General features: G+C 42.2%; 2 protein-coding genes across 5 annotated transcripts in view; both read right to left on the bottom strand.

Moving 5' to 3' along the window:
- Window positions 1-5,455: 5,455 nt before the first annotated feature.
- On the bottom strand, window positions 5,456-15,312 carry gng7 (guanine nucleotide binding protein (G protein), gamma 7). Of its 2 annotated transcripts, none has more exons than XM_079527850.1 (4): window positions 15,213-15,312; window positions 12,197-12,343; window positions 9,199-9,314; window positions 5,456-6,725 (listed from the first exon to the last, which is right to left on the bottom strand). In XM_079527850.1, exons 3-4 carry the CDS (start codon window positions 9,277-9,279, stop codon window positions 6,600-6,602), a joined length of 207 nt encoding a protein of 68 aa, XP_079383976.1. In that variant the 5' UTR covers window positions 9,280-9,314; window positions 12,197-12,343; window positions 15,213-15,312; the 3' UTR covers window positions 5,456-6,599. The 2 variants fall into 2 exon arrangements, with proteins under 2 accessions (XP_079383976.1, XP_079383975.1); XM_079527849.1 differs by having other exon boundaries at window positions 12,197-12,385; window positions 15,213-15,283.
- A 7,002-nt stretch (window positions 15,313-22,314) lies between these two features.
- The window catches only part of LOC306942129 (uncharacterized protein), a 34,264-nt gene continuing 31,593 nt past the window's right edge, over window positions 22,315-24,985 (bottom strand). For all 3 annotated transcript variants that reach the window (XM_079527862.1, XM_079527863.1, XM_079527861.1), the window contains exon 7: window positions 22,315-23,737. In XM_079527862.1, the coding sequence (XP_079383988.1) occupies window positions 23,417-23,737 (321 nt within the window). In that variant the 3' untranslated portion in view covers window positions 22,315-23,416. The remainder of the gene's footprint in view (window positions 23,738-24,985) is intronic.

The following is a 24,985-nucleotide window of genomic DNA, read 5'->3' as shown; positions in this document are numbered from 1 at the left end:
GTTTTCCTGTACATTATGGCCTGTGATATTGCTAAATGCATGCCAAATGTAGAGGAGGTTGGCATGCACAAAATTGTCCTTGGTGCCACTCTGCCTGCAATCTACTCATGATCTACTATAACTATACTGTAGGGTAAGCAAGTTGTTCTACAACCCAGGTTATGAACTCCCCCTACCCCCCTTTCAGACCATTATTGTTTCTCTTCCCCACCCTCGCTCTCACATGTCTTCTGAGAACTCAGGCAGCAGAGTAGAGGAGAGAGAGAACATTCAGCACATGGGCCTCCCATTTGTTTACTATCAACTGGACAGGGGAGTGGCTGACTCCGACATCAGTTGCCAGTGCTCCTCATTGGTCAGTGGTTGATCCACCTCATAGATGATTGGCTTTGACTGGATAGGGGAAGGTTGGAGGACCTTGATTTGAAACTTGCAGGTGTCTCATGTGACTTGTTTGAGGCACATTTCAAAGGGCAGACACACTGGTGAAAGGCAACAATAACATTCTTTCAAAATGACCTAACTGGGAGGGAGGTATTACCTGGCTTGGTCTTTGTTTATAGCAACACAACAAGCTTTTTTCAACTGCATGCATGCGTACTGTACATTATGTACTACAGTATGTACTGACATGACTGTTGTGCATGTATGCACAGTACTTTAGAAATAGCCAGACAGACACACCTGTTTGCATGCATCCCTATCCTTGAGGGTGCACAAATTTTCACCAATACCAAAGCATGCGTTATTCATGTTTTTATTAATGTTATCTACTTCTCAATATCATCTTTTTCTTTTTAAACAGCAATATCCACAAAATATTAACAGTGTGCAAGAAAACATGAGTTATGGCACATCAGAGAAGAACAGTTACAAAAAATAGATATATTTTCTTCATATCAATCAAGGCAAAAAAGATACATATATACTGTATGCATTACACAGGAGATCAGAACACAAAATATGAGTCTCAGGCAGGGCTCAGGGCCGAATGGTTGATGTTTGATACAAGGTTCACCAATAATGAGGAGCCTTGACTCTCCCCACAATTCCAGAAATACATTTTTGGGGCCAGCTTGTGTGTGAACAGCGCCACACCACTACTGAACTACTATCTCAATTTAAGACTGGTACTCATTCAATCTGATGCCCCAAAAAACAGCATTAGCACAATACACTATAAGGCAAACTAACAACCAACCAATCAGAAAACCGTTCTGATTCTTCTGAAACCACACAACGACTTAAGATTGGTTGTCTCTGATTGCAGCTCAACCAACTATGGAATGAATAAAAAAAACAAAGAACATCCTTCAGAGTTTTGGCTGCAAACAACATTGGGAGTCAGGGGTGGAAAGCTGTGTATTATGTGTATGTTCATGTGTGTGTATGCATGTGTGCTTGCTTGCCTTCGTTCTCGCACTCCTAACTTCCTACCATAGGACCACTGAACAGGCTCTCATCTTTCTACTCCTTTGGTTCTGCTGTAGCAGTGCAGTACCAATACAGTCACCATGACATGTGCATTTCCATGGATTATTCTCAGGTCAAGTACTTCCTCAACCCTCAAATAGGCTAGTTCACGTCACTATCACTAAACGAGTGAGTTACACTGACCTGTATCCTTAACCTTAGGAAAAGGCAGACTCCCACAGAAACAATTATTTGGCTGTTGTTAGGCAATTATTACATTTCTCAGTGTATTTAAAGCCTAACAGAGCAACAGTGGCAATAAACTCCTGCTGGTCAGTAGCTTACAGAGGCACGTGGACAATTATGTGTAAAAATGGGGTTTACAGTAAGTCCCTGTTTCTCCATCCAGCCATTCAAAAGGTTCACTTGTAAAATGTTAGTCGCAAATTATGCAAAGAAATGTTAATATTTTCTAAACAAAACGCACACATCCGTATTCTCCACCCGGCATGCCAGTCCTCCCCCCCTCTAAAACCTGCATGGCCCTAAACACTGAAGTGAGTCTGTCATCTGCTGCTGTGACCCAGTAAGAATTGCAAGACCTATTCTCCAGTGAGATTTAGGCTAACCCTGCACTGTGCGACTTTAATATGTGGTAAAATTACTACACAACACTCAGTAATCTGGAGGCTGCACTTTCTTACTCAACGCATTTTCAAAACACAGACTCACAAACAGACATGCATGCACATGTGCTATGTGGCGGTATGTGCATGCACGCAAATATGCTCATGCATGCACCTCCAGCTATTCCATTGCGCTCAGCTATAGAACACCTACAGTTGGGTGCCACCGATATTGTCCCTTATCATTTGACCCATTTAGGCCTGACCTCAAAACTTTTAAAAATCCTTCTAAATCCTGAAAAAATCCTTCTACATCTTCACGATTTTTCAAAAATAGCAGACCTACAAGCTCGTAGCGCGCCACTCGGTGGCGCGCTATGAGCTTGTAGATCTGCTATTTTTCAATAGCTAAATTATAACATAATGTTTAAAACACCAAAAGGGGTTCCCGCCCAAAATGGGTTAACTGTCCTTTTGCGCAGATCACGCAAACCTCAGCAAAAAGAAAAGGTCAATATCGATGGCCTCCAACTGTATATACACACGCCACGAATGTGACGTGTAGTGAGCTTCTAGATCTGCTATTTACGACACCGGCACGCGACTCATTATAAATGAGGCTTAAGTGTGCACACATGCATCACATACTGACAAAGACACTCCCCCGTTGCTCCTGTTCTGTAACTGCTCTTTCAGCATAGCCTGTTCTGATTATGTAAGCAAATGCTTCAAGGAACAAAGGCAATCAAGAGATGAGCTCTCAGGGTTGTCGGTTGTGTGCCTAAAACAGTAATCATCATACATTGTTCAATCTTGTTCAGTTGTGGAATCATGTTTTTTTTTTGACAGGTATATCTGTAAGTGGAGGGAGGCATCTGTCTCAACTTAAGTTATTGCCACTAAGTCTCTAGGTTAATTCTTAACTTAAACCGCACTGAAAACAAGTACAGTTACTGTATCTCCCCCTAGTGACACATTTTGTTCACTTGTTGAATAAAACACAAAACACAACATTAAATCACTTAAGATGTATATTTCTTTGCATTGCAAGAAGTATGCATGCTGACATGCATGCGTGCACACTCGCACATGTACACAAGACTCCTCCCAAACACACCTTGCAGCAGGGTTGTCTATCAGTAAGAGATGTCATGTTAACTGAAACATCCCACATTTGAGCTGCACGACAGCTAACATGGCTCCACCGATGGCTGTGTAATACTGTGTCAAAAGTGTGCATGCATGAGCAATAAGCTAACTTCAACCGTTTAATTCACTGCAGTCGTTCTTGAAGAGAACATTGTTGTATGTCTGTTATATAAATGTGAGGGCACAAACGGCTCCTATACGGTGAACCTTTGGCAGCCTTTGTACTGTTTACACCACAGGAATGCTGCTCAAGGCGGCCCAGCTAGATCACTTGGGGACAATTTTCACAGTTTCTTTGACCTTTGCTCCCGGACCATACTGGAAAACCATCCCCCTCCATAACCAAACACTTTCATCTAAAACAACAAAGGACCTACTGCATTGTAAATGTAACGTTGTGTGTGTGTGTGTGTGTGTGTGTGTGTGTGTGTGTGTGTGTGTGTGTGTGTGTGTGTGTGTGTGTGTATGTGTGTGTGTGTGTGTGTGTGTGCGTGCATGCGTGCACGTTTGTTTGCAACTTTGCATGTATACAGTAAGAGCATCTTCTCCCAGCCTATTTCTGCTCCCTATAAACAAGACTTCAGAAATACTTCAGACAGAAAGATAGATTCTCATCATGTTACGACTGCCATCATTCTTCTTTAACGAGGTTGGTTCTAGCCACTGAACTGAGGTCAGATGTTGTTTCATCCTCTTAAAAGGATACAATCATATAAATACACAAGGTCCTAATTTCCTGTCTAATATTAAGACGTATGTATGTTCCTCATCAGGTATTGTGTCCACATCTGTGGTTAAAACCAACCTCTGGGAACACAAGCCTCTTGAACCTCTCGAGACAGAGAGAATCCTGACTGACTGACAGAACAGAAACATTTACGCAAAGTAGAGCTAATAAAAATGTAACATCCACAGAGGGGATTCCATGTTCAGGGCAATGTTTTTGTATCTTATCTTACAAACACTATACAGGGTAATTAATACTCAACTGACCAGGTTCCATGGACTCCATAGAATGAAGAAACTCAAAGTAAACCAAAACAGCTACACTTCTGCACATATGAAAGAAAGTTTATACACTTAGTTCGTTTTATCTTATCCTTTTTTTAAGTGTTTTGTTTTTACAATCATGTTTGGTTTTTCATAGAGGAGGAGCATGGTAAAGGAAAAGAGAGTCAGGAAATTGCTCTGTGATTAGAGTTTCTCAGCTAGAACCTCCAATGAGCTAGTCTCGCGTTGCCAGACTGTTGCCTCTCGCAATTTACAAATGCTTTCATCATACAGTCCGGAGCAGCAGAAGTTCAATCATGAGTAAAATATAAAGCGGAAGTGGAGCCTTCTCCTCCCTGCTTCTGTTTCGTCTTTACAGTCGCGCAGATTTACCCTAATATAAATCAAAACCATCTAAGCATATATAGCTTGTGGCTTCGCAGAAATGGAAATGAAAAAATAAGCTTTAAAGATATTTAAAAATATTTCGGGGGATGTAGTTCCAGACTCTATATAGCATTGGGAGATTGTGGAATAGTTGTCTGGCTACACGAGACTACCAATGAGCCAATGAGTTCATTGGTCATTGCTGTACCTCACTGGTATCCGTTCCCTGACCAATTGCAACCCACAACACAATAAGGAGCTAGTCAGACATAAAACTTAAGCAGGTCTATAGCGGAGCTCTGTGGAGGAGAGGCTAACAGAGAAGAACAGCCTTGGCATTCACCAGCAATCCATTTCCTCCTCCCATACTGTGGACTATGATACTGATTATACCAACTCTGAAGCTTGTCTCTTATAAGACCCAAGTGACCAGGATGGAGGAAAGAGAGGGGAGGAAGGGAGGGGGAAAGCTGGTAACTTCATTCCACTGTTTCATTGAAGGTTTTCACCCCCGGCCTGCGTTATTTTAGCTTTATTTGAAGGCAGCATGATTCTAGGAATCTAGGGCATGACCACTCATTCAGCAACTGTGATATACTAGAATGCTGGTCGGTGTTCAAGAACCTCACTCTCTCTCAGGGTTAAAGCACTGGGAGGCTTAGTGTTACAGTAGAATCCTTCACTTAGAACGTAACATTTAATAACAGGCAGACGTTACCCCTGGCACAGATTCGAGCTCCTTTAATTTTCGCTTAAGACAATGGAAATCCTGCTTTAAGCAGGGGAACAAACGTCTGACTGCCTCGAAATATACTGCAAAATAAAAAATAAAATAAAATAAAATATAATTTGTTTTTATAGTTTCATCTATCAGTAATGCTCCAACAAAATATAAAACATAGATATATGTTATAATTCACAAATTAGTATTTCTTTAAGAAAAGAATGCTGTAAACGTGTGGGGTTAATAGCTTGAGTTTCGTGCGGAGCACTCTCCCATGTTGACAATAGTAGACATCATAGGTGCAAATCTCATATCAGCTTGCATGTTGATGTCCACCGACACTAACCATAAACCACAGTGGAAAATAGAAACACTGTAGATCGGCATGTAGATCCAGGTGTCTACTGTCTGTATTGGCACAGCTGGGGTTTTGGACTGGAGGCGGTGGACTGCCATGGTAGGAGCCATAGACGGATGTACCCCGGACTTCCAGAGGTGGAGCGGGGTCTGTTGATAAAACTGGTCGGGAACATGCTGTTTGGCTACTCCAAGGCTTCACACCTCCAATAAGTGTTAACTCACCATGACGAATCACAAGTAGCTTAACTTTAAACACCCTGGTTGGCCTGGGTTTTTTTTTCTTTCTTTTTTCTTTTTCCTCGATTTTTTTTATTACTTAAAGCACTTTAGCTTTAGTACTATCTGGCATGACTGTGTATGGGATGACCAATACCAAGTTGGTCGCCCACACGTACCAACTCCCACACCCATCCCACGATCAGCTGTCCATCCTCCAAACCAAACCCCTCAAATCACAACACAGGAATACTTTATCTCAGAATCTTACTGCATGTAGATTCCTACAGATTATTGATCTCCCTTTTCAGTTAATTTTACAGCATATTTGAATATTTCCTTAATTATACTCAGTGATATACTGATTTTAGCCACTGTGAGCTAGAATGCCTGCCCCTAGCTGTTGCTCCGGTGTATGGCGTTTGTTTTGGGAAAGTAACTGTGTGTGTGTGTGTGTGTGTGTGTGCCCGACAGCGATGAGCGCGTCATGTGTATGTGTGTGTGTAATGAAAAAGGGTTAGGGTCGAGGAGTTTATTTATGTATTTTGTGAATGTACATATGAGTCTGCGAGTGGGGGAATCTGTGTATCTGCAAGTGTGTATACTATGTGTGTGTGTGTGTGTGTGTGTGTGTGTGTGTGTGTGTGTGTGTGTGTGTGTGTGTGTGTGTGTGTGTGTGTGTGTGTGTGTGTGTGTGTGTGTGTACGTCTCAGGGCTGGAGAGGAGGAGCACAGCTATAGGATAATGCAGGGCTTCTTGTCCTTAAAGGGGTTCTCGGAGGTGGGCACGCCCACCAGCAGGGGGTCACTCCGCGCGTGCTGCTCACAGTAACTCATCAGGTCTGCTGCTGCTTTGGACACCTGCAGGGACAGAACCAGGAAGACATGTCAGGTGGACAACCTTGTATGTCCAAAACACTATAGGGCCGTCACGATTACACATTTTAAGTTGACGATTAATTGTCATACAATAACTGGCATTGAACATTGGACCATATAAATAACAAATGTACCGTTATTGCATTCCCATTGACAATGAATGGAGAATGTACGTCATATGTGGACGAGCAAATCGACATGTTAAATCATGATGATGTACGATGATAAGAGCGTGCCCTCACTTCACACGGGTGTGATTTTTATATTTGAAAATGTAAGATTTTTTTTCAACATGGAAACAATTATGACAATTATGCGAAATAATCGCGATGAGCTCAAATAATTGCAATTAGATGAATCAAGACGATTAGGTTATATAATAATTGTGACAGGCCTACAAAACGGTTACTTTTCAGGAAAAAGAGAAAATACTGTACTGTACTGTACTGTACTGTATGTACTGTACTCCTCTCTGGCCTCTGTGTGTGTGCTTTACTGGCCACGTTAGGTGTTGCAGCACGGACACGTTCGTACACATACATACCTTACGCGTACGTGTGTACACATACAGTACATACACGTACACGTACACATACATACATAAATACACACACATAGCTCTGCATAGGAGTGGCTATAGTACCACTCAAAAAAGAACCTGTGTTCAAATGGATCCAATGTAGCTCTTGTCAATACTTTTCACTGGTTAAATATGTCATTGATCAAAAATAGTCGATCTACAAGATTGCATTGTATCGGTTATTTTAAATAACCGATAGTAGTATAATGAAGTAAGGCATGAAGTACGGAGATACAAAGTTTCTGCCGGACAACAATGAAGAGAGAGAGAGTGAATGAGAGAGAGAGAGAGAGACAGTAAGGAGGCATGGCTGAGGGAAGTAGGGGTGCTGGAGGGGCTGAAGCACCCCCTCCCCCCCCAGGCACAGCCCCCCCTCGAACAGGAGAAAAAAGGAAAATAATAATAATATATGAATAATAGAAATGTCACGTTATTATTTATATAAGTTAAAGTGGACTGGTTGGAGGATAAAATAAATAGTATTCTTAAACCTTTACGCACAGGGCGCACAAATTTGAATTTCTCCGGTCAGCCTGACTGTGTGTTGTTGTTGTCAACATGGCTCAGAAAGGTGATTTCTTTGGTGGGTCCAAGCCCAAATCAAGTCTAGTTCATGAACCCTTCATGAGCACCAGCAGCAGTGTTCAGCAGGGGACGAGTGCTAACGTTGAAGAGGACATTGTCGTGGTCGTGGAGTTGTCGTCGTCGGAGGAGGACAATAATAAAAACAGCAGCAGCAGCACCAGCAGCAGTGTTCCGGCCCCTGCACCTGCAGCCATGAGCCAAGCAACTACCGTTATTACCCTCACGTACATAATGACATTCTGGACACGTAACACACGTTGGATATACAGTAAATGCCATGATGAGGGAATTAACCACCCCGGAGTGCAAGAGCACATTTGGGGTTTGAGGTAAAGCATTTACTATTTAACTATATTATTTCTCTAATAGTCACTATTGCAGTGAGAAATATAATATAGTATTTACTAATTACTATGGCCGCCATGCCAACTGAACTGCTGAATGCTGCTGCAATTTAATGTTCGATATTAGATTCTGACGGGGAGGGATCTATGATGAATGATGACGATACAACACCCGGTTCGCCGAGCCCAAGCACGCTGCGTTGTCAGCTCGTCTGTTGTATAATAGGGCTATAATTTATATGTTTTGATATCGGTGCCTTGCCAATGTCATGATGTGTAGCCTAAATAGGCCTATGCCTTTTTATGATGCATTTTGTCAGTTTGTTCATATAACTTGCGTGTGGAGAGGGAAAGTAAAAGCCACTTTTCCGTGTGAAAATGCGCGAAAACGTGCATGCACGCGCATTTTCGCACCCCCTACTAGATGCTCAGCCCCTGCTAGTGTAAAGTACTTCCCGCGGGCCTGTAAGGAGGGAAAGGGGAGAGCATGCATGTGGGTCCTGTGCGAAAGAGAGAGAGAGAGAGAGAGAGAGAGAGAGAGAGAGAGAGAGAGAGAGAGAGAGAGAGAGAGAGAGAAGCCAGGGAGGACAAGGGGAGAGCAGGAAATAGGGAGAGAAGGGGGGGCACGGTTGAGTGTTGGCAGGAGGGATAAAGTAGAGAAAGAGAGAAGGGTAGAAGGAGAAAGAAGGTGGGAGGAAAATGGCAGGGAAGACAGGAAGGAGGTTGAAAATAGGAGAGAACAAGAATAGGAGATAGGAAAGAGCTGAGAAAATAAATGGTCAGAGAAAGGACAAAAAGAGCAGAAGGAAAGGTGACAAGAAAGAATGGCAAGTGTGCACGCACGCCACACACACACACACACACACACACACACACACACACACACACACACACACACACACACACACATACACGTGCGCGCCATCAGTGCCATTCCATGGTGTACCTTGATGCGTTCGATCCCTGCCTCGATCCTCAGTTGTTCAACCAGTTTCCTGGCCTGGGCAATGTTATTAGTTGTAGACATACTGATCCATCAGAATACACCAACACCCCAGAAAACTGATAGAGATATAGATATAGATAGAGGGAGTGGGGACAGTATGCAGGCACATGTACAGACATAGAAAAGACAGAGATGGAAAGAGGGAGGAAAGTTAAGTTATAAACTCACAACTATTATTCATCCCGAATGTTGATTAGGTTGGCATACAGTACAATGAAATGGTGTGGCAGCTGGCAGCCATCTCAGGGTATAAAGTAAAAATGAAACGTTCATTAAAGATTAAAAAATGTATTGTTTATCTTATACTGTATAGGGATAGGCTATACGAATAATTTAATTATGTCTTTATTCATTTAAAAGAGAACTCCACAATTTGGCTTCACAATCGGAATCAGATTTTTATTTATTTTTTGTTCGTTGCTGGCCGATTTCTTTTTTAGTTTTTGAGTACCCAATTATTTTGTCCACAAGACACACATAAAGCAGCACTTAGGGCGACCAGATATCCCTCATTGCGTGGGACAGTCCCTCTTTTCCAGGACTTTTCAGATGTCCCACAAATTGAGAACCTACAATTTAGGCATTTAGCAGACATCACATACATAAAAGTAGTTATCATGAAACACAACAGTGGAATATCTATATAATGAAACTATACATATAAACAATACATATATACTATACTATGCTATACATATGTACTATGAAGTGCTATGACTACATACAATGCAATTCTAGTGGTCTACATAACATGCTATAAGTCTGTATCAAATTCTATCTGAGTCTACAAAAAGTGCTATCTAAGGGGGTAGGGTAAGTGCTACGGGCCATGATGGAGTCTGAAAAGGTGGGTTTTCAGACTACGACGGAAGATTGGGAGTGATGCTGCAGTTCTGACTGCAATGGGAAGTGCATTCCACAGTTTTGGAGCCAGAAGGGAGAAGAGTTTGGGACGTGTGGAGCGCTGTCCCAGCGTTTTTAGTGAGGGTACTTCCAGCTTCCCTGCGTTGGCTGATCTGAGTGCGCGGGAGGGTTTATAGGGTTCAATCATACTTGCAAGATATGGGGGAGCCATACCTTTAGTTGCTTTGAATGCCAGCATCAGAGTTTTGTATTCTGTGCGGGCAGCGACCGGGAGCGGAGAAGTGGGGAGACATGTGAGAATTTTGGCTGGTTGAAGACCAAGCGAGCTGCAGCATTTTGGATCAGTTGGAGAGGCTTAAGTGCATTGACTAGCTGTCCCACATTGACTGGCAGGCATCAGTGTTCAAATGCCCTAATAGTTAGGGCTACATTTTCGTCACCGCTAAACCCCTTATGCCTAAACTTCTTTGCCTTTTTTTTTTTTTTTACTATTTTGCAAAACATTTTTGAATAGTTAAAATGGCCAGTCTACAAGCTCACAACGTGTCAATGTAGATTGGCTAGTTGAACTATTCAAAAATGTTTTTCAAAATAGTAAAAAAAAAGGAGAAGAAGTTTAGGGATATGGGGTTTAGCGGTGACAAAAATGAAGCCCTTAGTCCCCTAATAGTTGGCTTTCTGTTGCATAGCTCTCATTATCTCTTTTGCTCCAAGATGTGTTAAGCCTGTTAAAATAAAATGAGAAATATCCCATGGTCTACTCTAGGCCTCAAGCAGCACTGGTTCTGATGGTAGGCTGCTGGTGATGTGTTCAATAGGAATTAATGCCGGGGAATTCTTCAAAATAAAGGCGCTAGAGTGCCAGCAGATGGTAGATTTTACTCTGAAAAGCCCCGCCTTCCGTTCGCCCCAAAAACCGGGAGGCATAATCTTCCATTCTTACCTCATGCTGGTACACCTAAATTCTCTCTAGAAGTGTTTATATTCCAAACGAAATGCATGCTGCAGTCAGAAATGAAGACAGAACATTGCGCTTTGGGGACCATTGAGAGCTCTCTAGATTTAGAGTTGTGACTTATGAGCCATTCTAATCGGGCCGTAAACAAGGAAGTGAATGGCAGTGTGCATGCATGAAACACAAGGAGTACATTCAAGAAGGAGAGGCAAACAAAAAGACGTGTATAGAGCACCGAAGTCCTGACGTAACTCGCTCATCCCTTCGATTCCCCTGGTTCGCGGAAGTAATTTCTCTATGGAGAATAACATGGGATGATCTTAATATCGTCTACTATAAGCGTTGTGGTCCAAAAATAAACAAGCTGTCTCGGCGTTATTGTCAGGGAGGTGTCTCTGTATCGTTTGCAACAGTCAGTCACTCATATATGATAGTCTGCTTCTAGCGAAAATGTAACTAATTCAGTAGCAGTAACATTTGATTCTTCATATCCATATGAGTGAAACGGCCGGGATGACATGTTTATTTTTCAAACACAGTTCTTATATGAGGCGATCTAAAATCCCCCTATGGCAGGGTTCCCCAATACATTTTCGTCAAGGGCCATATTTTGACTAGGGTACCAGGCTGGGGGCCGAGTCCGCACACGTGAGGTCGAGGTCTTGCCCTGAAAATTCATTTTCAGGGCAAGACCCCATTTGAAAAGGATGCCCAGTTTGACATGCATAGGCTACTGACCCCCATTTAATGCCATTTATATCTGGGACCCCCAGATAGAATTTTGAAATTCTTCCGCGGGCCGCAAGGGGGCGCTCCGCGGGCCGCAAATGGCCCGTGGGCCGCCTATTGGGGAACCCTGCCCTATGGGGATTATAATGCAAATAAAAAGTACACGTGTAAGTGCGTTTTAATAGGCTCCTCAGATCCTTACAGTAACTGTAATGCTAGTTATACCACCACCATGTGGTGAGTGTGTGGTAGTAAACACTAGAGTACATCTCTAAAACATGCTTAGATGGCATGTTTGTAATGGAAAATGCACAATGGAAATACAATTATAACATTTGCATGATAAGCAATAAAGTTGAGGGAAAGCGCAATTCATGTGCACGCAGATACCTGACAGATGATACGCAGAATGGGTTCTGCTCTGTCTGAATGAAGCGCTGCAACTGCCACAGACAACTTCTGGACACTGCTGGGCTGAGGACAGTCACCAAGTCACACAAATGCTGAGTAGCTGAGTTCACATTGATCTCTCCAGGTCTGAAGGGCACAGGTGAGTTGAAGAGGTGAGTTGGCTGTTGACTGAATAGAAACACTGTTGTGTTAATTATTCACTTGTATCTCTGAAAGTGTATACATGTAACTAAATTGACCTGTAAGGGTCCATTTGGTTTCATTTGTATGTTTACATAGCATTTGAGTTAAATTAATACTCACAATTTTACTGCACATATAACAGGAAAAATAAATAAACAATAGACACTTTTATAACTATATTATATAGTTTGTATTGATGTTTAATCATAAAACAGAAATAACTGTTCTGTGATTAGGCGAACAACACTGACACCCCTAGCATTTGAAACACACATGATACAGCACTGCATGGATTCAGTGGTCTAGTACTAGTTTCCAATGCACACTAAAAGCATGATTTAGTCAAATCATACGTTCTCTTCATAATGTGGACATTCTCTCTCCGTCTGTCTGTCTCTCTGTGCCTCTCTCTCTCTCTCTCTCTCTCTCTCTCCAAGTCTTGCTTTAATTACTTCTGCTGTGTGGAGTAGCTATGAGATTCATGTCTGTAATTAGTGTGTGTGTGTGTGTGTGTGTGTGTGTGTGTGTGTGTGTGCGTGCGTGCGTGCGTGCGTGCGTGTGTGCGTGTGTCCGTGCGTGTGTGTGACGGAGAGATGGGCGGTTAGGGAGACTATACCACTATTATTTTAATGGGGTCTCTCTCTGATTTCCTGTTTCTGATCAGGTTTTGAGTGACTCTTTCTCTCTGCAGTGCACACAGTGTCAAAGTGTGACAGACAGACTTTGTCATCACATTGTGTTTGTTAAGAAGTATATCTGAGCGGAGAATCACCACGTAGCAGGCCTACTTTCACTATTCTCCTCAAATGTCCTCAACAGCAGCAGGAGGACATACTGCGCAGTAAAATAATCAAGATTAATTTAACTCTAAAGCCCAAACCACACCAAAGGGTCGGGTTGTGTTTTTAAGGTAGGCCTAAACCACACCATGCAACTCCTTGCAACTCAATGAGTTGCATTGGTGTGGTTTACCATAGAAACAGTTTTGTCCCAACCCGACCCTTTGGTGTGGTTTGGGCTTAAGAGTGTATATGTAACCAAAAGGACCTGCAAGGGTCCATTTGGTTACAGGATTCCATCCTGCAGTAATTGCATATTTTGTCCCCAAAAGTCTAACACTACCAAATTTGTTCCAGACGGTTTAAGGCCCGCCGATAATTCACACTTGCAGACAAGTGTGCATCGTTTCTGTATCTGTTCTAGAGCCTAGATCTAGACTGGATCAGCAGCCTGCAAAGCAACTCCATCCCAACCCAGTCTACAATTAAAACACCCAAGCCCAGTAGGCCTACCACCAAGGCTTGTGAAAATAGTAACTAGTTACTTTTGGAAAATAGTAACATAGGCTATCTGGTAATATTATATTACTCAAAATGTAAAGTAATTAGTTATATTACTAGTTAGGCTACTGGAAAAAAGGTAATACTTTAAGTTACTTTAGTTACTTTCCAACACTGGTGGCTGCCTGGTAAATTATTGAATTATAACAAGCAACTTCCAATTATAGAATATTTAGTTTTAATATCATTAATTCTACTTGAAAAAAAGAAGGGAAAAAAGATTTAAATAGTTCTCTGCTTAAGTGTAAAGTAGGCTAGCATATAGCCAATTTTGCCAGTTATAACCGAAACTGACAGACAGGTCAATTTCATTGTATTGTATATTCTATTAGAATTCTATTGTATTGTATAATTATATCTATTATTCCATTAGGCTAAGCACACCACTGATTTCATTAGCCTGTTGATTTGTCAAACTTTCGGATATGGCACATTAGGCTAGTACTAAATAAGAGAAGGTGTACGAGCATTAATCTCAATAAACACCTGGATTCTCTTAAACGCGACGCAGAGAATCGAACATGAACATGTGTGCTGCTGTCATTTTATCGGACGGGTCCATATATTATTTACTATACTGTCAGATCCGGCGGTTGTCAAAAACGGTATAGCGAGGACGCGCCATGCGAGCATTCATGAGCCACACTCAGGGGCAAATTGTTCAATCTTATTGATCATATAAGTCAGCACTGATCGCGGCAGATAGCCATGTCCTGTCCTCCACTATAGGCCCTCCAAAGCGTGTGAAAACACAATGCGGGCATTTTGATGGATAGAACAGCATGTCCCCTCTCCCATGGCTGTGCATAGGCTACATGCACACACGCGCGCACGCACGCACACACACACACACACACACACACACACACACACACAATTAAAGCCAGCGACATTTCTGAAAGCCTTACAAACAAGAAACAACCGATAAAGACCGCTTCAGGTTGTAAAATGCATAGGCCCTGATTGTTAGCTGTGGGAACAGCTAGGGTGGTAACGTGTTTTGAAGGAGGTAAAGCTACAGCCAGCCTCTAGACCGACAATGGGAATAGGCTAATAAGGCTGGAGCGCATGTCTTTATTTTCCGCTAATACGCATTACGCAAACTGAGCAGTTTAGGCCCACACAAACCCAGAAGACACTTCCGATATTCTATGCTTGTGGGATCTCTAATGCTAGCCCACTCGAGCTGTATACGAAATCTTCCACTGACCCCGGCCCGTCCCCACTTCTCCTCCCCACCCTCTCTCTCGGCCAAGGCTTGGGAAATCCGAATTCGTGACACCGATGAAGCCTTCTCAGCTACAGCCGCCTTCGGTGACCAAAACCCAGGATTGCAAGAAGAGCACATAAACGGCCAAAAACAAGAAAAGAAAAGAAGAAGCGTAGGCTATGCCGAACAACAGACCAGTTACATTAAATTAAATGTACAATGTAATGTATACACAGAAATCCCCGAATATCTCGAAACTCACCTCCGAATGCGTTGTATTTGTGATTTAAAGGGCCAGATCAGCTGGTTTCCCCTCTGCTCGTTCACTCCCCGTCTTTACCGAGCCAAACACCACCCCCTCCGTTACCCTGCTGCCTGTCCACTCAAACTCCCCCCTCCCTCCCCCTCTCACTCTCACTGCTCTCGCCTTCCTCGCCACTTGTGACAGGAGCTACGTTCTCATACAGTCACAAAACTTGTTTTCACTCTGAGACGCGTTACGCGTAGATCCAGATATGGTTGCGTTACTTTCGCCATATGATATGGAGCAGTGGTCCGTGGTCGATATGATTGGGGATGATCTTTGATCAATCTGATTTTTTTAATATTAATTCCAACCAATTTAATAAATAATGGTAGGCAGGCACATCATATGTCTCAGTCAGACAGAGACTCAGTCTGTTCTTTAAACTCCGTAGCCTACAATAGAGGGTATGCGCATGCATAAAGTGAATGGCAGATCGAGTGGCAAAGTGAGTGGTAAAGTGAGTTTAACTTTGTTTAATGTCGTTTAATGCAATCAGATAGGACTTTTCTGTTTGGATGTATGGGCTGTCAAGGCCAGAAAGTAGTTTTTTGACACTCAGTAGGCGTTTCCACATAACTATGATGATGATGTCACGCGCATACCCTCTATACAGAGTTTATTCAAATACCACAACTCTGGACTGGTGGACGTGTGCAGAATGAGGAGGTCATTCAATCATGATTCGTTTCAGTCATTATGTGCGGTGCGGCTCTGGCACATCTGGATCTGTAGAGGCCTACCACTGGTATTGCAGCTTGCCTGCACGAGTGTGCTGCCACACGAGGGCGCCATTAGCTAATACGTAGGCTAAGGCTAGTCTTGACAAAATCGAAGGCCCCCGTGTATGTAGTGCAAATATATAGGCCAATGGAAATGGAATGGTCATCATCCCCTTTTCACTGACTGAGCCCATATCATAGTTTGCTTCTACACGACCCCTCCAAACAGATTTCAAAATGTTACATATGATGGTGAATCGTGAATGGAGCTCAGGTCTATTGAGTGTTTAACACATGCCAGTTTTGCCTGGGTCCTCCTATACAAGGTGCACTGTACATTTCCTCTTTCCCCAGATTTGAACCCGGTTTCATAGGAACCATTGAGCTAATAGAGCCCTGCTTGCTCAGGGGATAATTTGAATCTTGACCATCGTGTCAAAATTCATGTCACATCCTGTGTCTAGGTGAGACATGACCTTTGACACGATTGATTGATATTGAACATTTAATTCACAGTAGAATGGGTACAGTTCAAACGAAAGTACAGGTCAATATACAAAAACTGCCGAAAAAGCACTAAGACTTGTTTACATCAGGGTCCTCCATTTTCAATTCATCAGAACATTTGACAAATATACACTTCTATGAAAATAGCAAATTGTTTGAGCCGAATCTGGGTTGCACGTTTATTGAACTCCCTCTGGTATTGTGATTGTGGACTTTGTTGACATTAAGGAAGTATTTTGACAGGTACATAGGTAGCTAAGTGGTGTAGTGAATCTTGTAGACCAGGCCCATTGCAAGTTGCTGTATACTCTGTCGTTAACCCCAAGCCATTCCACCCTATCAAAATGGGCATGGGTGACATGGGGTCTGGGAGTAAGGCCAACTAGTAGCTTGACCAGTTTTTTTCGGGATGTCTGGAGCCTTGTTTTAAGAGCCTTTGAGGTGCTGTGGTAGACAGTTGAGGAAGCCTTGTGAGGGATCCTTTAGGGTTAGGGTCTGCAAGGTATTTTTGTCGACCAGTGAGGAGATCCTGTAGTGTACAGGAATCTTATTCTTTGGTTGACTTTATCGATGTATATGTCTCAGTAGAAGAGCAGGGAGACAAAATACAACCACCTTAATTGTATAGCCCAAGTTAAATTTACTTGGAGGTAGGCTATAGAGCGTTGCAGTCCCGCCTCCTACCCTGGACCAGGAAATTAAACCCAATGCATTTTTCCCATAGACATTTCTTAAAGTATTTATTTAAAGACGGTTACGCCGCGGACAAAGCCAACTCGAGTCGTGACAACTCATGACAACACAAACAATATTTTGGACCAAACAAATAATTACAAAGAAGAAAAACAACAAAAAAAGTGTTGTAACCTGCCGTTTTTTCTTCTTTCTAATTATTTGTTTGGTCCAAAATATTGTTTGTGCTGTCATGAGTTGTCACGACTCGAGTTGGCTTTGTCCGCGGCGTAACCGTCTTTAAATAAATACTTTAAGAAATGTCTATGAGGAAAATGCATTGGGTTTCATTTCCTGGTCCAGGGTAGGAGGCGGGACTGCGACGCTCTATTGAGCATGCAAATGTGTGAATATCGGATGTCATCTAATTTCAGCTCGGTAGCATTAATATTAGTAGTAGGTAGTGGGTTTTCAAAGCCGTAGTCATGACAACAGTTTGTTATAGAGTGAGTCGTGTTCTGTCAAGTTTTCCTCAACAGTTTATATGAACCATATTTGTAACACCTGCACAGAAAACACCAAACCGGCGTGCACAGAAGTGGTCAGGCTGTTGCTTTCCACAATTTTCAAATGCTTCCGGTCTTCAGAGATTGTGGAGCAGTTGTCTGGCTACGCAAGACTAGGGTTGCCCCCATCGTTCATGATGGCTATACCAAATTTAATCCCCCACCACTTCCCCTATGGTGAATAACACAATAGCACAACAATAAAATGGGTACTTCCTCGACATGGCCGCCCGAATGGAAATTGAAGCCGGTGACATGACAATGTTCACTGTCAGTTTCTATTTAAGGTAATTTCATGCTAAAAGCTGAAAGTTATAAGAACTCCATAAAATATTGTTTTAAAAAGAATAAACCACTTTATTTAGGAATAGTGGGCCTCATGCGGCAACCATTCTTAAGAAGTTCTTAAGAGGAAATTTGTTCTTAGACCCACTTAGGAAGTTTTTATAAAGGTTTTGGCACCCCTCAATGTTTTCTTAGCGAAAAAAAAATCTATTTAGTTTAGTTATTCTTGACTTCATTCACTCAACTTTATTGATTTCTGTGTGCCGCAATCACACACAGGTGTGACTGCAAAAAAAAGTATGTGCCTCATTGGCCGCTGCAGTTTGTTGGAGCCATGTGTGTCAAAGGAGGGGCGGAACAATTTACACTGGGGGAGGAAATGCGCAGGAATTGTGGAAGGGACGCTATGTCACGCTGCCACTCAAGTGACTACTGGTCAATCACAGCGCATCTATTCCAGGACTTATCAGAGTCCAAAAGAATAAACAACATATTAGATATACGTTAGTACATGTGAGAAACCAGTATGTTTTGCCGGCGTGGTTGGCTTGGCTACTTTTAGGCTGAGCCCCCGACAGAGACAAAATGCACCATGGCCGATGGGGTTAAACGATTGTTGTTTCTGTGTTTCCTTTTTGTTTGTTTCAACCCACACACTCTCCTGGCGAATTCATATTAAAATGATATGTGAATTCATGTGACTGGGATGGTTTACCAGGCTAATGAGAGACATACAAATACACAAAATCTATTCATCCTGTAAATGGCTGGATGCATCTGATCAAAGATTTGCTCTTTTGGCTATAAGATCATGGCTTAAGCACAGCAACAGAACGGTTGGCAAGAGCAGCCAATACATAACAACTAGTCCATACCCGGCAGTCCGGCAAAGTGTGCAGCCAAACTATATGCAGACTATTTGGTTATGTGCTCGGTATGCATAGTTTATGTTTTGGACAGGAGCACTGGTGATTTCATCCCGGCGTGTGGTGTGTGACAACCTGGTCATTTACGACCCAAATTGGGCTTTGAATCGCTGGCACCTACAACCATGTGAAGTTCGAACATGTTGACGCTGTTTCAGCTAAGCTATGTGTACAGTGTGCTCCCCTAATAACACAATGTGGATTCAAACTTGAGTTTGACCAGCAGCAACTCTCAATTCCCCAACATCAAAAATGCACACAGCAGAAGTCAGGTGTCTGGAGAGGAAAACCCAGTAATGAAGCTGCTGGTCGGAGCAGGAGCACAACAGAACAGCTCCAACCCCTAGATCTGAGTAAAATTTGGTTTTGAGCTAATGGCATAAAGCTATGTTCACACTGGCAGCCCATATCAGGTTTTTGGCCTATCAAGATTGGAATCTGATTTTATCAAGTTTTCAAGTCTGAACAGCAAAAAAGATCTGATTCGATTCACATTACTTAGCCTTGTTCAGATAAAAACAAAACAAAACAATCCAACTCCAATCTCAATACAAAATCAGATTTGGGCTGGATTTGGCTGGCTGATGATGGGCTAATAGGCTACCTGTTTCTGAACTTTAAAGTAGCGCCTCAGCTTGTGGTTTGTTGTGCTGTATCTACTCTGTTGATTTGGAGTGGCAGCTGTATTTTGCCATGCTTACATTGATAAATTAAATTGAGGAATTGTTAAATTAGATTGTATTGTGCTAGGGGCTAACATAGATGCTCATCTCAAGCCAGGCCTGCTCATGAGGCGTGGAGATTCTTTATCTCAGTTCATCTTATAAATCTAAATTATTCAACAATATTGTTATGGCCCCTGCCTAAGGAGGCACAACATGAGTGAATGGGAGTCCCCTCTTCCCAGCTCCCCAAAACCACCAGCAAGATATGACTTCAGGGTGGGCTGATGAGCATTGTCATAACTCCGACATCCCATTACTCCAAATAGGTGGCTTCGCATGCGGTTAATGCGACGAGTCGGACCTACAGTACGTGCCGTCGGAACAATGACACAGAGTTAAGTTGTACTGTTTGTTTATTTATCCTTCTTCATTTGTAAATCATGTTGTCTAGTGCAAGTTGCTTCTGCATACATGTATCCTGTTTTACATTGAGGAGTAGTCTCGCATATAGTTAAAAACCTAATGGTTTGTATTGTGTACCTATTGGTCTGAATATTTTTTTACATTGTATTTCAGACTTTTATATTTTATACATGAATGTTGAGTACTGGTGTTTTGTCCTGTATCGGTTCTGTAATTGTTGTCATGTATCTGTTGGCTGTCCTGTCTAATGTGCAAACTTCAATAAAAATACTTGAATAATAATAAGACTACATTTTTTGGAAATATACTAGAAAACGGGGTCGTATTATAATCGGGGACTAGACTATTTGACATTCAATATTCCTTTTCTACAAATGAGTACAAATGGGGGTTGTCTTATAATCAGAGTAGTCTTATATTTGGGACTTGGGAATACAGTACTTTGCATTTCCTTGTACTTTACATGTACTTGTAAAGTTGTGCTGTGCATGCTAAACTGACCCGAAGAAGATCCTGTAATGGTTATTTGAGAATGCCAAATAGAATTTATTATATTTGTCAATATCAGTCAATACTAGAGCCACTTTTCACACCATCAATGTACTCATTCCAACTCCAACTGCAGCTGCCCTGTGCTCCAACCAGAGCCATAGAATAAGACAGTTACGTTACCACAACTCCGTTCACTTCATGGGGCCAGGCGCTTCTACATACACTTCTATTGAAAAGGGACAACCTGAAGTTTACGGAATGCATTGGAGTCCATTGGCTCGCGTGAGTACATTAACAATGTTAGCGGGCTGTTTTCTGTCTTAACTCTGTCTTACTCTATGGCTCTGGTTGGAGCGACCTGTCTGCAACAGGAGGAGGAAGTCAAACAGAATCTTGAAGGCACGCACCTCTGATTGGCCCCTTCCATTCTTCCGTTTTTCTTCAGCTACAGTATGCTTCGCAAGGAATCTCGGGAAAGCTTGCCAATGCAATCATCACGCATCGCCATCGCCTCCATGTTGCCTTCCGTTGAGATACAGATGCCCCAGAGCCGGAAGAGGTGTCTACCGTTATATGTCTATGATTCCAACTATTTCCTTTCCCCTCCATCAGGCTGGCCAGGGGGAGGCGGAAAGCTGGATTCCAAATATGCTTTATTTAGACTACAAATCAGGTTCTTCTCAAATACAATAATAGGACTGACTGACTGACTGTTAACTGTTACTTACAAGTGAATAAATCATATTTTTATATTCAGACATTGACATATCTGTCTAAGAATCCACAGCACCCCTCTACACCATTACCGAGGTGTAATCCATGGAGCAGAGCCCTGTAGGTCAGGTGTAGCTGGCTACATTTGACCTGCGCCCAGGGCACCCCTCTGTGGATTTGTCTTATACAGTATAACTACATATTAGTAGATAGAATCATATTAGTTGATAGAATCATTCAATTTTGCGATCAAAATGCCAAATATGTTAATTGATTGGGAACAAACCTGGGGTCGCGGGACATTGACGGTGGAGTCGCGAAATTATGTCGGGTCATCAATTTTACACACCTGAATAGAAGTGACAGTGAAATACAATACATTTTAACCATGATTGTTACAAAACCCCTATAGCCTTAGGCTTAATAAATTACATGCACAGACACCAAATGTGCACGTTTGTGCATAAAACTACCTCTGGGGACCAGTGATATACAAGCTCTCAATGCGTTGCATCATGATGTATTGTGAGATTGTAGATTGGCTATTTTCAAATAGCCGAAATGTATATTGGGGTGAAGCGGTTAATGTAGGTTTTGTAATAATATAAATAATACAAATCTACAAAGTAACTCGTAACTAAAGTTTTCAAATAATAGGAGTGAAAGTACAATATTTGCCGCTGAAATGTAGTGGAGTAGAAGTAAAAGTATTCAAAATTGAAATACTCCAATAAATAAAAGTACCTTAACTTGTACTTGCCATTTCTATCGTATGATGTAGGACTGAGACATCTCTTTAGAAGTCTGATTTGGATCTCATTTCAAAGCAGTAATGTGGTTCAAATCTGATTGGCTATTTAACTATTTTCCATGTGTTTTCTGTTTGCTGTTCAGATCCAGGTTGATTCCAACCTGGATAGATAGACCAAAAAGGAACAACCTACTCACTGTATCCTTTACTCATTCAATCAGTCAAGCACACCTGCAGCGCATCACACACAGATGTCAACAAAGAGAGACATTCACAAACCTATACAAACAGAGGCATAGAGAAGATTAAAAACACAACCAATGAACAAACGCATACACAAGGTCGTAATGATAGGCCTATCAATTACGTTTTTATTATAAACAGAAAAAGATGACAAAAAATGTGACTGGGATGGTTTACCAGGCTAATGAGAGACATACAAATACACAAAATCTATTCATCCTGTAAATGGCTGGATGCATCTGATCAAAGATTTGCTCTTTTGGCTATAAGATCATGGCTTAAGCACAGCAACAGAACGGTTGGCAAGAGCAGCCAATACATAACAACTAGTCCATACCCGGCAGGCCGGCAAAGTGTGCAGCCAAACTATATGCAGACTATTTGGTTATGTGCTCGGTATGCATAGTTTATGTTTTGGACAGGAGCACTGGTGATTTCATCCCGGCGTGTGGTGTGTGACAACCTGGTCATTTACGACCCAAATTGGGCTTTGAATCGCTGGCACCTACAACCATGTGAAGTTCGAACATGTTGACGCTGTTTCAGCTAAGCTATGTGTACAGTGTGCTCCCCTAATAACACAATGTGGATTCAAACTTGAGTTTGACCAGCAGCAACTCTCAATTCCCCAACATCAAAAATGCACACAGCAGAAGTCAGGTGTCTGGAGAGGAAAACCCAGTAATGAAGCTGCTGGTCGGAGCAGGAGCACAACAGAACAGCTCCAACCCCTAGATCTGAGTAAAATTTGGTTTTGAGCTAATGGCATAAAGCTATGTTCACACTGGCAGCCCATATCAGGTTTTTGGCCTATCAAGATTGGAATCTGATTTTATCAAGTTTTCAAGTCTGAACAGCAAAAAAGATCTGATTCGATTCACATTACTTAGCCTTGTTCAGATAAAAACAAAACAAAACAATCCAACTCCAATCTCAATACAAAATCAGATTTGGGCTGGATTTGGCTGGCTGATGATGGGCTAATAGGCTACCTGTTTCTGAACTTTAAAGTAGCGCCTCAGCTTGTGGTTTGTTGTGCTGTATCTACTCTGTTGAAAAAGATGACAAAAAAAAAAGAAGAGAGAGGAGGAAGATGGGGACGTGGTGGGGTGGGGATATTTAGTCTGAAATTATGCGGATGACTTTACATTACTCTTTTATGTTCACTCCTTTCAGACCTCTCTCTATTCAGAATCTCACGGTTTTTGTTTTTTGGTTTTTGGAGTTGGTTTGGGAGGATCTACTGGTATGGGACGTTCTACACCATTATCGCCAATCCACATGCATTTGTAGGCATAATTGGCTGTATCTTTCACTTCTACAAACTTTGTAGAGTCTTTCTGAAAAACAACATCTTTGACGTCAAGAAGCCCTTTAGTCGGGAACTTCAACCCATTATCGTCAATTTTTCCCTGACAAATTTGCTTTGCGATAATCGGAGTGTCGTCTTCATCCGCATAGATCAGTCCGATGTCGAATTCAATGTCCCAATTCAGCTCCCACAGCAGTTGGATGTCCTTGGGTTGGGAGAGGAAAGTGTAATGTTAGTATATTAGATATATTGTTGCAGAAGAAATGACTCTGTCTGTTAGAAAGGTGTGTGTGTGTGTGTGACACCTTAGAACTTTATTGGCATACAAACTATCACAACTGGCCAATAAAAACAAGGTTCTGTTCAGAATGAATTGTCTCCCGTCTTTCCACAAAATAGCAAATGCTCGATAGTGGGCTCGATTAAGACCCGGCTCGATAAGCCTGCTCGATAAGGTGATCGTTATCAATAAAACCTTAACAAGCTCCATCCCTACCTATGACAATGCTGTGTTCTGTATTTTTGAGTGGTGCAACCACTCCAAGGTTCAGCAATGTCCCTATGTCCCTCTCTATGTCCCAACCTATGTCTGTCCCTATGTTTAGAGTACCAATAGGGGCAAAAGTGGCGCTGTTGTGTTAGAAACAGAGAGAGAGATAGTGTTGCACTGTTGGAGTGTTTCGTCACCGCCCATTTTTCACCGAACGAACACACACTCAGTTGAATGGACTGTATTGCTGTACTCGGAACAGCTACAAGTTACTAAACTACAGCAAAGCACAGGGAACTGGAGATGTTAACACCCCAGGAATTGTGAAGTAATAGGTGAGTGGCATATGTAGCAACACACATGCACGTGGCTCATGTGTGCGTGCGTGCGTGCAGCCTACTGTATTAGCAATAAAAGTAACGCTAACCTAGCACGTAGAAACACACATGAACGCGGCGCACGTGTGCGCATGACTAACCAGGAGTTTAGGAATGTTAGGCTGCACTGGGATTGGTTAAACTATAGACATTGATTCTATAGGTGTTGTCTTGTACTGTATTGCACTGGGATTAGTTCGTGCATCCTACTGTAGTAGCAATAAAAGTAACGTTAGCTTAGCACGTAGCAACACACATGAATGCGGCGTGCGTGCATGAATGCGGCGCACGTGTGTGTGTGTGTGAGAGACTGGGTCAGTGTGTGTTCTAACCAGGAGTTTAGTAATGTTAGGCTGCACTGGGATCAGTTGGTTAAAGTAGAATTCCATGCTAGAAGGCTTTCTTACCTTTAATAGTGTGGTTGCCCAAAAGGCAACCAGACTATTGTAATTGTAACACTTTATTCATGCGTATTATTATGATTCCATAGTAGTCTTTTTTTTTATTCGCTACCCCTCCCACAGTTTTGACTGTACGCACTTGAGCCATATGTCAAATTGACCGGCTTCATCGGGAAGGATGTGCT

The sequence above is a fragment of the Electrona antarctica genome (assembly GCF_951216825.1).
Source record: "Electrona antarctica genome assembly, chromosome: 18".
NCBI classification, from domain to species: domain Eukaryota; kingdom Metazoa; phylum Chordata; class Actinopteri; order Myctophiformes; family Myctophidae; genus Electrona; species Electrona antarctica.
The sequence above is the reverse complement of the archived record's forward strand: the minus strand, read 5'-3'. Positions and strand labels throughout refer to the sequence as shown.